Source organism: Camelina sativa, chromosome 5, assembly GCF_030686135.1.
Source record: "Camelina sativa cultivar CO46 ecotype springtype chromosome 5, ASM3068613v1".
Classification (NCBI taxonomy): Eukaryota; Viridiplantae; Streptophyta; class Magnoliopsida; order Brassicales; family Brassicaceae; genus Camelina; species Camelina sativa.
The window spans coordinates 8,508,839-8,522,286 of NC_141884.1; the positions used below are offsets into that span (position 1 = coordinate 8,508,839).

The 13,448-nt window shown below is 33.9% G+C and overlaps 2 protein-coding genes across 3 annotated transcripts; both read left to right on the top strand.

Annotated features, from left to right (window-relative positions):
* The first annotated feature begins 3,622 nt into the window (after positions 1 to 3,622).
* On the top strand, positions 3,623 to 8,813 carry LOC109124591 (pre-mRNA-processing factor 19 homolog 2). Of its 2 annotated transcripts, none has more exons than XM_010511601.3 (18): positions 3,623 to 3,912; positions 4,020 to 4,105; positions 4,493 to 4,564; positions 4,653 to 4,715; positions 5,049 to 5,135; positions 5,259 to 5,400; positions 5,492 to 5,613; positions 5,883 to 5,999; positions 6,307 to 6,402; positions 6,483 to 6,542; positions 6,918 to 6,992; positions 7,084 to 7,188; positions 7,396 to 7,518; positions 7,615 to 7,692; positions 7,782 to 7,866; positions 7,962 to 8,013; positions 8,148 to 8,218; positions 8,296 to 8,813. In XM_010511601.3, exons 1-18 carry the CDS (start codon positions 3,900 to 3,902, stop codon positions 8,430 to 8,432), a joined length of 1,584 nt encoding a protein of 527 aa, XP_010509903.1. In that variant the 5' UTR covers positions 3,623 to 3,899; the 3' UTR covers positions 8,433 to 8,813. The 2 variants fall into 2 exon arrangements, with proteins under 2 accessions (XP_010509903.1, XP_019101331.1); XM_019245786.2 differs by having other exon boundaries at positions 3,709 to 3,912; positions 5,498 to 5,613.
* An 847-nt stretch (positions 8,814 to 9,660) lies between these two features.
* Positions 9,661 to 12,634, top strand: LOC104786241 (plasmodesmata-located protein 3). Its single transcript, XM_010511602.2, has 4 exons — positions 9,661 to 10,608; positions 11,103 to 11,477; positions 11,884 to 11,991; positions 12,373 to 12,634. Exons 1-4 carry the CDS (start codon positions 10,182 to 10,184, stop codon positions 12,378 to 12,380), a joined length of 918 nt encoding a protein of 305 aa, XP_010509904.2. The 5' UTR covers positions 9,661 to 10,181; the 3' UTR covers positions 12,381 to 12,634.
* The last annotated feature ends 814 nt before the right edge of the window (positions 12,635 to 13,448 follow it).

Genomic DNA, 13,448 nt, shown 5'->3' on the forward strand with positions numbered 1-13,448 from the left:
AATGTGTATGTATACATTTGTATATATATATACATGTTTGTCTGACTGTATCAGTGTATGTAAAAATATTATTTTCAATGTAATAAATTAAGTCGTTACTATATGCCACCATGGCACTTGAAATGTTACATACGATGACCACTTCTAGTGACGTGGCACTACCACGTAGATAAATTTGCTGATGTGGACAATTGCTTTCACATTAGGAGTGACCGGTCAATGAGTTTGACCCAGTTCTTGTTGCGTGGATTTTGACGTGTTTGACTGAATTTTTTTTCTTAATTAAGCCCCTATATTCGTGGAATTAGTTTTCTATTTTTTTTTCCTTTTAGATATATACTATTTTTTTTTATCTTGTATTTTCGTTTGCTAATTTTATTGACTTCTCTCGTGATTTTTGCGCAAAGGAGTGGAAAAGATTTCGACCAGGTCAGTCAAATATCGGAAAATATGAGTGGAAATTAAATAAATATAGTAAAAGATAAATTGTCTTTGGACAATAATAAGCATATTTGCCGTAAGAGAAAAAATATTAAGAAAAATCAGATAAAATTCGAAAACAATGTTTAACCAACTTCGAACTTTGATTCGTTTTCATGTGAAAATGAATTCATCTACGAAAAATTCTGTGATTGTGACATTTTTTGAGCATATAGGGGTCAATGCTTGGTACTGGTACCTTTAAGATATAAGTCATTCCCTCTAATCCTTTGAGACTTCACTTTCTTATACTTTTGTTATTCTAGTAACCATAAGGTCCATAACAGAATAAAAATATGAGAAGATATATATATATATATATATATATATATCTAAAGGCTATAATCCTCGATCTTATTACCATTACCAATATGAATCGTGTTATCCATCAAAACTATACATTACGTACGAGTGTTTTATTTCACATTTGTAATTGTGTGTTGCCGATTCAACCAAAACACCATTTTAGTGTCTTTGAGAGTGTTCTATGATTTACCTATACTATTATAGATTTTGAGTCTGTGTTGCATTTCACTTAGTAAACATGTTATTTTATAAAAAGAAAAAACATATCTTATCTTTTTATTTGTTATAATCATGAGACATCAACATCGTCTGTCAGAGTATCTTACTTTGGTCACAAAAGTCTGTCTAGCATTTAAAAATCATTGTCACGAGTCTATCTAGTTACTCTTAAGTCGTCTGCACAAATTTAACGTTGTCATATATGCGATATTAACGGAATTTTAATTATGAGCTTAAACTACACAACTATACATGTACGTATGAGCGGTTAAGACAAATTTAAGGATTATCTGTGTACAAAATTTTCTAATTTGGGATCACGAGAAGCGCAATAAATAAATTGTTTATAGGGAGAACCGGAGAAGTAAACGAAGCGAAGATGAAAAATGGAACAGCTTACGATCAAAGCTGATTTGATGAATTGATACTTTGAAGATATGACCATCTTCGTCTAAAGTCTGATCCAATATATGCACACGCATTATCCAAATAGAAAGCGACCACCACTTCCACAAGAAAGATATCAGCTATGTTAAGTATATCATCTCAAACGTTTTTACGTACGTATAACTTAACATTAGAAGCAAAAAAAAGAAAACGTCATACGTATTTGAACTATAGTATATATGTCATTATTACTTCAAACTACTTTAATTTTGATTTTGTATGGGTATTTAGAAAATTAAAATGAATAATTTTGGATTTCATCATGGTTTGAATATGTATAATACATTTTCTTCATGAATCTTATATCTTTTTTTTTTTTTTTTTGGTGGGAATTGTATTTGTATGAGAGTTCGCTTTCATCTTTGGATCCTAAGAATATAACTTTTATGCAAATAGAAAGGACACATCTATCGTGCTCAAAATGGTACCCGCATCGTCCTATCTTTAGACATCGAAACTAAATTTATATACAAAATGGAAAAAGGTACTTTTTATTGAATTCATAGCAATATATACCAAAACGATCAACCATATATATATATATATATCACTTATTGCCTTATCGTTCGTAACATATATATTTATATACGACCTATTTATCAGATAGTTGAGTTTTATTTGTAGTAAGAAAATGTCGTTATTGGTTAGTATATTGTATAAATAAGATACGAGATATGGCTGCTAAAAACGAACTGAACTTATCCTCATTGATCAATGTTTTTTGCTCGTTCTGCTTCTTCCGACTGGCAGCTTGAAGCTCTCGTTCCATCGACAGTGACATGATCAATTGATCACGAGAAAAATGAGTTTGTTTCATAACCACACATTACTAGCTCCTAATAGCACTATATGTTAAAATGATATTTTCTACTAATTAGAATATAGTTTCTAACAAATTTTTTTATGATAATTTACTCTTGATAAATTTGATATGTATCCCTTTAAATGGGATAAAGTTAGAGAGTAGTGCATATCACTATAGTGTGTGATTCGTCCAACCAGACTCATACTCGCACCCTTTAGTCATTTAGTAGGTTAGTATTGCTTCTCTTATCAATATAACTAGATGAGTACCCCCACTATATCTATTATACATTTATTACAATACTTTCTTTGCTTTTTATATTTTTTCACATTTGAAAGATTAAAAATTACTATATATTAATAAATAAAACTAAGATTTTTTAGTGAGGAGGCAAAAAATACTAAATTTTGTTTAAAGCTAAATTTCATTCTAAAGTGATTTTTGTAAAAGAAAACTATTAGCATATTTTTTTTTAGGAAGTAAAATAACCATACCATTTGCACATTTGATTGGTAAATAAAAACATTTAAACATCCTACAATTCTTGTCTAAAACTTAGATATTTAGATATATTTGTATTTAAGTTTCTCAACTAAATACCATGGGACTCTCAAATTCTCTTTTATCAAAAATATTTTTATGCAATTTGGTTAACTCTTTAATGGTTATAATTAAGATAGAAAACTTCCATTCTATCTAGCTATTCATTTTCTTCAATCTTTGGTTTTACTCTCGATACATCTTTATCTTTTGGTGATGCATCTACTTACTTAAAGAATACATCAACATGTTCTAAGTCTCTATAGATTTCTTATATAAATATTGAAATTGTTTGTGATATGAAAAAGAATAAAAGACATGTAAGATGTTTCAGATTCCTCTTTAATTTTAAATATGTTTGTTTTTAATTTAGGTGTTTTTAATTTGGGTTGATATGTGGCACTCCACTGCGTTACTCATATGGAGAGAGTTGAACAACTTTCATAGTAAGTTGCTTATTTTCCATTCTGTTTTGCTGATACTTTATTTTGCAATGCTTTTTTTTTCTTCCATTCTGTTTGACTTCCTATATATTTTCTTATTACCAAAAATGAAAGAAATCATCTTTTAAAAATATAATAGTTAATTTTATTTTGATTTTTATTAAACCCATCTAACATCTAAGATTTAAGAATTAAGAACTCCAATATACAATATAACCTCTATAAATTAACAGGTAACAAATTAATACTTTAATAAATCAATAGATTTTTTCCCCTCAATTTAGATAATAACAAGATTAGTAAGATATAGTAGTTCTATTAATTTATAGAGATTTTACTGTAGAGTTACTGTATATATGTGGATTTAAACATTTTCATAAACGTGGTCGTTAATGTTATATCCGGACCGACTTAGATCGAAATAAAAGCCCAAATATAAAAGAGGGATGTTAAAAAGGCCCAAATCCCTAGTAACAAACTGAAGAAGAGTGTTGAGCTTATTCTCTCTCTCTCTCTCTCTTCAACTATTTTCCCGGCTTCCGCATTTTTTCCTTGTAGCGCCGGACCGGAGAAGATAAAACCCTAGCTAGCTCCGCCCCACTTCAGAGGGAGTTCTACTACGTCCACCTTACTTCGTCGTATTACTCCTTCTCTCTACGATGAACTGTGCAAGTAAAGCTTTTATTCGCCTCTCTTTTTTTGTTTTTCTGTCACAATATGCCGATTTAGGGTTTTTTTTTTTTGTAATTGACGTTGGTGGCGGCACTGTGTTCTTGCAGTTTCCGGAGAAGTTCCCGCGGAGCCAGTGGTTTCGACGAAGTCTGGTTTGCTCTTCGAGAGACGATTAATCGAAAGGCATATATCGGTAAGCTCGGATTTCTGAAACTGTCGATTTCTAAACTTGCCTCGTTTCCTGTTCTCACCGGAAGATTTCTAGCAATTTGTGTGATGTTCGGTTGGTTTATTACTCAGTTAGCAGTGTGTAAACTTTGAGAATTTCGGTGAATTTGCACTTTTGGGGATTAGTAGTGAGATTCGGATTTTATTTCATCTTGTTTTCTCTTAGATTTATTAATTTCACCTGGTTTATATACTCTTTTTGAGAACTTACAAGATTCTTATCCAATCATTGATTCTGTACCTTTAAGTTTCTGGATGTGTGTATCTGTAAACTATATATCTCCAGTGGGAGCTCTTTCAATTTATCATTCCACCTTGTAATGCTTCCTTATAAGTTCTTTTCCCACTGTAGGATTATGGGAAGTGCCCGGTTACTGGTGAACCTCTTACCATTGATGACATTGTTCCCATCAAAACTGGGGAGGTAGTTTAATTTCTTTATATAATCTGATGCTGAGAACTGTTGAAGAAATTTGTTTAAGCTGTTCTAATTTCGTTTGATCATTGTGCAGATCATAAAGCCGAAAACATTGCAGACAGCTAGCATCCCTGGAATGCTCGGAACGTTTCAGAATGTAAGCTTTTGATTGTTTTGCAGCTTTGTTCTGGCCTTTTCTCTCGGCATTTTACTTGTTTTTTAATGGGAGCTTCACTATGAAAATATGTCCCTGTTTCTCTTATTGGTCATGTAGAGATTGGTTGATTGACTTAGAATAAATTTTCCAAGGTTGGTTATTGTAATTGTACAAGATTTTGTTAACTGAACATATTGGCATCTACTCTTTAGCACAGTTATTACGCTGATCATTTACTCGTTTTCTGTGTGCTAGTCAAGAGAAGTTGTTCATTAGTTAGGTTGATTTATTTAAAGTAATTGCGTGAGAAGTTTCTCGTTTTTGCACTTCTAGGAATGGGACGGTTTGATGCTATCAAATTATGCGCTGGAACAACAACTACATACTGCAAGGCAAGAGCTAAGTCATGCCTTGTATCAGGTAATTTTGGTTTTGTGTTTGTGCCACCAGTTTATGATTTCCATGGTCAATTAATTTACCCTTATTTTATTCTTCTTCATCCATTTGGTCTATTCATGGGATAATTTTACCCTCTGTTTGCAGCATGATTCTGCCTGTCGTGTGATTGCTAGACTTAAGAAAGAAAGAGACGAAGCACGCCAATTGCTTGCAGAAGTTGAAAGACATATACCTGCGGCCCCTGAAGCTGTGACAGCTAATGCTACTCTAAGTAATGGTAAACGAGGTATGATTGTACAACTTTATAATCTAAACTGTTTTGGCTAGTTAGTTATCCCTCTTGTAACATGTTACTATGCTCGTTTGTTGTATAATAGCTGCAGGTGATGAAGACCTGGGTTCTGATGCGAAGAAATTGTGTCCTGGAATTTCAGCTGAAATCATCACGGAATTGACTGATTGTAATGCTGCTCTTTCTCAGAAGCGCAAAAAGCGACAGGTACTGCATATAGATTCTCATTTATCTTTGAACATGCATTTGAAAGTCCAGACTTGACTTCTTGCTTCTTTTGTTTATTCCTTTCTTGTTTATAGAAGTCAAATGTGGTAGTTGAGGCTTATGATTTATCTTATTCAAAATATATATTTAGATACTAGGATGCGTTTAAAACTTAACAGGAAAACGTTGCTGCCTCCTGCCTGGTTTTGTGTTTTTTCTTTTTCTTGCGTTGGTTCCTGCTGTCTTGATAGTTTTATCATTTTCTGTAGATTCCTCAAACATTGGCTTCAATAGATGCTTTGGAGAAGTTCACGCAGCTATCAAGCCACCCACTTCACAAGACCAACAAACCAGGCATTTGTTCGATGGACATTCTACATTCTAAGGTTTGTCATCGAACGTCTTCTTATTACATCACTTCATACTTATTATCTTCTGTTTTTGGAAGACACTGCCATAGCATGTGATAGCCTACTGGCAAACGTCTATGATAAATTATTTGTATACAGCCTTGATTCCCTGGTTGGGGAATGGTCATATCATTGTTTTGTTGCATAATATTTTTATTTGCCTCCTACATACCAATACGCTGTGTATGATTACGACCAGTGATTCTTTGCATTCCTTTGATATTCCCCTACACTAGTTCTGGTGTAAAAGTTTACCTCTCAGTATTCTTAATTTGGTAACCAGGATGTCATTGCTACTGGAGGAGTTGATGCAACTGCTGTTCTCTTTGATCGTCCTTCTGGAAAAATCCTGTCAACACTGACTGGTCACTCGAAGAAGGTTTCTAACTTTTTTGCCTTAGATTTTTGCTTTATCTTTTCATGTAGCTCGGTGCTTGATATGTGTTGACCCTTTTATAGGTTACAAGCGTAAAATTTGTTGGTGACGCTGATCTTGTTTTGACTGCTTCTGCTGACAAGGTAATTCAATATACGTTTACAAACTTTATATCCATAGTATCAATTTTTTATGAATAGTGCCTGGTCATTAGTTCTGTAGGAAAATTTGTAATCCCACGTTGTGTATTGCCTCTGTTTTGAATAGTGGTAGCTGGCAGATACATTTGTTTATTTGAAGTGAAAAGATAACTAGTAGCCATGAGATCTTGTCTTATTCTGTAGATGTCATAATGCTATCTTTGAAAAACTTTGGTTCACTGCGAGTTATGAATGACGTTTTGATCACTCATACCAGAAACCTTTGCGATTTGTTGGATACTCTGTTTTTCTCAGAGGATATACATCACCAATTGTTTGATAGGTATATTTATTACTAAATTAGTGACTGACCTGCAGACAGTCCGTATCTGGCGGGATTCTGGGGATGGAAATTATGCTTGTGGGCAAACGTTGAATGATCACTCTGCAGAGGTAAGTATGAGTTTGAAGAACTCTCATAGTCCGTTGCACTTTCCTTATTCATATAATTTTTGTTTACTTTAGGCAATGATGCTATTTTCAGGTTCAAGCTGTAACTGTGCACCCCACAAATAAATACTTTGTGTCGGCATCCCTTGATAGTACATGGTGCTTCTACGATCTGTCCTCTGGCTCATGCCTTTCAAAGGTTCCTAAAGCCTTAAAAAATTAACTATTACCTGTCTTCTTTTCTAGCTTTGCCTGTATGATATATTACAGAAATAATTATTTATATCCACTAGAAACACAGTCTTCATAGGCACTGTCATATGAGCTAATCCTTAGGTCAGTGTATGTTTAGAGTACACGGTCTTTTCCTAATATGAGCCATTTTATATTTCTTGTGTTCTTTCAGGTATCAGAATCGGATAATTCACAGAAGGTGGGTTACACGGCTGCTGCATTCCATCCCGATGGTCTCATTCTCGGAACTGGTACATCTCAGTCTGTTGTTAAGATTTGGGATGTTAAAAGTCAGGTACAAACTCTGCCCTTCCAGCCTATATTGCCTCTTAAAATCACTAATTACGTACAGTGTTCGTCATTATAATTTCATTTTTGTGTTAAATAATAGGCGAATGTTGCTAAGTTTGATGGACACACCGGGGAAGTTACGGCTATATCTTTCTCTGAAAATGGTTATTTCCTCGCGGTAAGTACTTTGAACAACTAGGAGGAGTGAGAATACTACTACAGTTCTGCTTACTCGAATGATTTTCTTTTTGTTTGGGGAATGGATAGACTGCTGCGGAGGATGGTGTGAGGTTGTGGGACCTGCGCAAGTTGAGGAACTTCAAATCATTTTTATCGGCAGATGCAAACTCTGGTATAAAACTACCGTATCCGCTACAGTCGTTTTGTTGATAAAGGAATCTTCATGTATAAGATAGCTTGAGTAAAGATACTTTTTCTTTTGTGCAGTGGAGTTTGACCCTAGCGGATCTTATCTCGGTATTGCTGCATCAGATATCAGGTGAATTACACGTTTGAGAATAGTTGATCAAAGCATCGAAGCTCAGTTTAAGAAAATATTAAGAGACCAAGCTCGATAACCTGCATGCTGGATATATCTAATTCAGGAAAATGTATTTTGTGTTGTGGCTGCAGAGTGTACCAGACGGCAAGTGTGAAAGCAGAATGGAACCTTATCAAGACACTCCCAGATCTCTCCGGCACTGGTAAAATCCTTTACCTAAACTCCTTCAATGGTCATATAGCGGTAGTGTTCCTAATTCCAGAACCCTTATACTTGCAGGTAAAGCTACGTGTGTGAAGTTTGGTTCAGATGCACAATACGTTGCAGTTGGTTCGATGGACCATAACCTACGGATATTTGGTCTTCCTGGTAACGAAAAAGCCAATGCCGATGACGATTCTGCGCAAGACCAGTGAAGAATCCGTAAAAACCAATTCAACAAATTCCATGTCTAATCTCTCAAGTTCTGTTGTATCTTACAGTATTTGCAGCCATAGGGAGAATTTTTACGGTGCGGGTCGTTTAGTGAGTTGTGATGGGGTGATCTTCTTCGATACTTCTTGAAATTCCACCCGCCCGTCACTTGAGTTTTCTTATTCCGTTTCTCTATCTTATAGGTTCTTCTAATCTCTCTTTGTACCTTCAAAACATGTACCATATGGCAAATGTGTTCTTTCTGTTGCCAATGATCGAAGCTAAATCAAATTAAGGCATTACTGTAGAGCCAAAATCGATAAACCAGATTTGGTACAATTTGCTCTGTGTTAGACAAAGGGGGTTTGCTTATTTGCTGCTAATTTCCCATCTCCCATATAGAACAAATGACATTTTCTGGTCTCCGTAAAGATTTCATCGTCACGCGAAATAATTAATAAGATACGATATGGAAGACTGTTAGTCAAGGTGCGAGACAGAGAGATGAGGGACACACTTAAAATGTCAATTAAAAAACGTAAAAGAAAAGCTTTGACTGTACTTGGTCAAACAAAATAACCTTGGTCAATAAATAACAGTGCACAATATTTACATTTTCTGCAACGTATATCTGATTCCTTTTGACAATTCCATGATTAGTTAGTTTCATTCCTGAAAAGATGTTAGTATGTTTGGTATCAAGATCTATACAAATCATGCCCTTCCCTTTTCTTTATTGTTCCATTATTGAAATTTTGGTTTAAGAGATATAATAACCACGTGTTTCTTATAAATTCTGAAAGAATGTTTTGTTGTGAAATGCTTTCTTTATTGAACTGTAACCAAAAAAAAAAAGGTCTATGTACATATAGGGGCTAGAACTAATTATGGAGAATAAATATATGGATACACATTTTCGTAAAACTAACTAATTCCCTTTAAAGTAACTACTCTTTGGTTTCATTTCAAAACAACCAACTGAAATAAAACAAAAAGAGTATATAGTAAGAGTAGATACTTAAAATTAGTAGACATGAATTCCCTTTTTAAATCAGGTGCTAAAAGAAGGCTAGTTTATTTAGATTAGAAGAGCAAGTAAAACAAAGCAAGTAAAACTTAATAATCAGAAATAATGAATGGTGTGTTATTTGGATTTACTGAAAAGCCTGCAACAACACCAAACTCACTGTACTTTGGCTTTAGAGACTGGTCAGTGGTGGATGAAGAAGTGTGTTTGATTATTTATTAAAATAAGGTAAGAAAAACAAAATTGCGCTCTCTCTTCTTTATAGTCTCTACTCTTATCTCTAATCCTAATCTCTTTTTATTTTATTTTATATATTTTATTTCTTCCACATATCTAGAGAGAGGAAAGAAAAGAGTGGTCATCCACACAAAGCCTTCCCCTAAAAAAAAAATAAAAAAAGAACTCTCTCTTTCACCATTAAAAACCAAAATTCAGAAAAACACAGAAGCTGCAAAATTAAAGAGCTTTTACTGAGCCACCAAACACAGAATTTCATAAACCCCCAAAAATAGTTAAACTCCAAAAACACACAAAAGATTCAATCTTTTCTCATTACCCCCCCCCCCCCCCCCCCCCTTCATATCTCAAAATTCACATAAAATCTTTTCCTCCCAAAAAAAAAAAAAAAAACCTCTTCTTCTTTACTAACTCTCTACAACAAACAAAATGATTTGATTCTAAAACCCAAAAGTTTCTTTTTCTTCCACAAAAACAAAAAGAAAAAATGGTTATTTCTACAGTGAAGCAGGTCTTGTCACTATGCATCATCATCATACTCTCCATGGCTCTGTTCTCAGATCTCAAGCTAGCAAAATCTTCTTCACCAGAGTACACAAACCTAATCTACAAAGGCTGTTCAAGACAGAAACTACCAGATCCATACTCACAAGCTCTCTCTGCAATGTATGGCTCATTGGTCACTCAATCAGCGAAAACAAGATTCTACAAAACCACAACTGGAGCATCGAGCCAGTCTAGCATCACTGGTCTTTTCCAGTGTAGAGGTGACTTGAGCAACAACGACTGTTACAACTGTGTTCGTCGTCTTCCTGTTCTCTCTGGTAAGCTCTGTGGCAAAACCATTGCTTCTAGGATTCAGCTTTCCGGCTGTTATCTTCTCTACGAAGTCTCTGGCTTTGCCCAGATTTCAGGTAAATAGTAATACACCTCTTTCCCCCGGTTTAAGCTCAATTTTTGATTTCCTTAACCGGAATGCGAGTTCCTGAGTGAACCGGATTAAGCATCTGAGGTTTCTCCGGTTCAACAGTGAAAAGATTTGGCTTTTTGACCTTTTTAATTTTGTATTTTCACGTTTGTTAAACCAGAACCGGTTTTCATGAACTGAAGAAGAAGCATGAGATTTTTTCGGTTCAAAGAGTTGATTTTGTGTCGATAGTAAAACCAAACCGTGATTAAATAGCCAGTAAAAATATCGGTTCTGATTTAACAAGTGAAATTTGTTGGTTTAGTCTTAGATTTCACCAGTTCAGTAAGTGAAAATGATTGGGTTTTTGCTGTTTGATTTTAGTTAAAACCAAACTGGGTTATCGGATTAGTTTCGGTTAACCACAAAACCGAACCGAGAAGTGAATAATTTTAAAATCCGGTTTAAAAAACACAGTCTCTGTTTCTCTGTTTTTGGCAGGGATGGAGATGATATTTAAGACATGTGGGAAGAACAACGCCGCCGGAACAGGATTCGAGGAGAGGAGAAACACAGCGTTCGGGGTGATGCAAAACGGCGTCGTTCAAGGTAACGGCTTTTTCGCTACAACGTACGAATCGGTTTACGTTTTGGGACAATGCGAAGGCGACGTAGGGGGCTCGGATTGTAGCGGGTGCATAAAAAACGCGTTGCAGAGAGCTCAGGTGGAGTGTGGAAGCTCAGTGTCGGGTCAGATATATCTGCACAAGTGTTTTATAGGTTATAGTTACTACCCAAATGGTGCTCCCAAGAGGTCTTCTCTTTATCCTAGCTCTGGCTCTTCTTCTTATTCCTCTTCTTCTTCTTCTTCTTCAGGTAAAAAAAAAAATCATTTCTTCTTTTTTTTTTTTTTTTACAGTTTTGGGAAATTACGAAAGTAATGTTTTTAAATTTGTTGGAAAATCTCGAAATTTCAAAAGTATATAGATATTTTTTATTTGACTATATATTCACTTTAATTTTAAAAAAAGCGTATAGTGTGAAACTTGTTCTATCGTTTTCAGGCTCCAACTGAGATTTGTTTGTTTGCTCTTTTTTCCTTTGTTTCAAGTTTTAACATTCTGTTTTTATTCTTTCGTAACAAAATTACTCTTTCGAGTATTCACTTACTAATAGCAGAAAAAAAGAAGATTAGTGTAAAACTTTAGGAAATTATTGTCATAAAGATAACAAGATTTTATACTACTATATAAAAAGATTGATGGATGGATGAAAAAAACAGGAACAACAGGGAAAACGGTGGCAATAATAGTAGGAGGAACAGCTGGTGTTGGTTTCCTTATCATTTGTTTGCTTTTCGTCAAAAACTTGATGAAGAAGAAATACGACGGTATTTAATTTTCTTTTCTTTTTCTCTACTAATTTATAGTATTTATTATTATATACACTCTCATGCATACATGCAAGTAGCATACGGGATTATTATTTGTTTATGATGTTATGTTACTTATTGCCAAAACAAAGATTTAGTCAGTGTTTTTTTTTTTTTTTTTTTATAAAATGTTGATATCTAGGATTTGGCTGTAAGATTCTTCTATGTGAATGTGATGTTCCAAATCTTCACACCTTTTTGTATTTTATTTTTAATAGTATTAGTGTGGAAGTGCATGCATATAATAGGGGCATATACACATGCACATGTTGAGGATGATAAGAATAAATGCAAAATTGATTGAGTCTAATTATTTTGTTTTTGTTTTTGTTTTGGCAGATTATTGAAAATAAATAGGATGAAGACAACAAATTGAATCCAAACCCGGAAATAGAGGCAACAAAGTTAATGTGAACTCCGAGGTTGCATGCAAATTAATTCACCATTTTTAATTTTTTTTTTTCTTGAAATTGTTATTCTATTTTTATTAGTTTTGGTAGATGGAAATTGTGGTGGGATTAAATCAAAAAAAAAATGTTAGAAGAGGGACAACAAAGTACTTCAAATTTGTTTTAAAAATGTAAATGATTCCTTTTTATCATCTCAAGATCCTTAATTTCCAGCTTTTTTCCTTTAAAGCATGTCTATTGGAATGCACTATATATGCAGGAACCTAAGCTAGCTTAAATATGGTTAAATCTTAAACTGGTTACAGTTTACTTACTAATCTAGCATTACTTAGTACTTACTATGGATGTGAATATAGTAGTTTTTTTAACATAATATTGGCTGAGTATATAGCTTGAATATATATCTTTTACCATTGCGTATTACACTTTCTTGTTCAAATATAACGTTATACAGTTTGCTTTTCGTGTGTTTTAATGATATTTTGTTTTTTTCCAGACCTGTTACGTTGCTTTTTGAGTTTCTGTCAACTTGTTTTCTTCTGCCAACTTGGTTTTGGTACCTTTTTTTGTTATCAAAATCTCGTTTGATAAGTTCACTTTATTGATATAAAATATAACGTGGAAATTTTTATTTGTGTTCATTTTGTTTTCTTGGTAAATGAGTAGGATTCCACCGCCTTTTGTATGATTGTGCCAATTTGCATAATATCTTATTTTCTACATTTCTTTATTGGTCAGAAAAATAACCGTGTGCTTTAAAAAATATTTGGAAATATGAATAGTTGACTTCACGGGTTTATTGTATGTAGTTCTTCTGAATGTGTGTGTGTTATGATCGTAAATATCATGTGGTGTCGAGTGAAACTAATGTTTCTATATTAATTACTTTGTTCAATAAAAATGTCATGGAGAAGTGTGTGAGCGAGGCCTTTTTCTGATTTTGGGAATAGAGAAAAATTGATACCTTTTGGGATCAAACATCAATACCCTGCTCAGCTGCTCTCT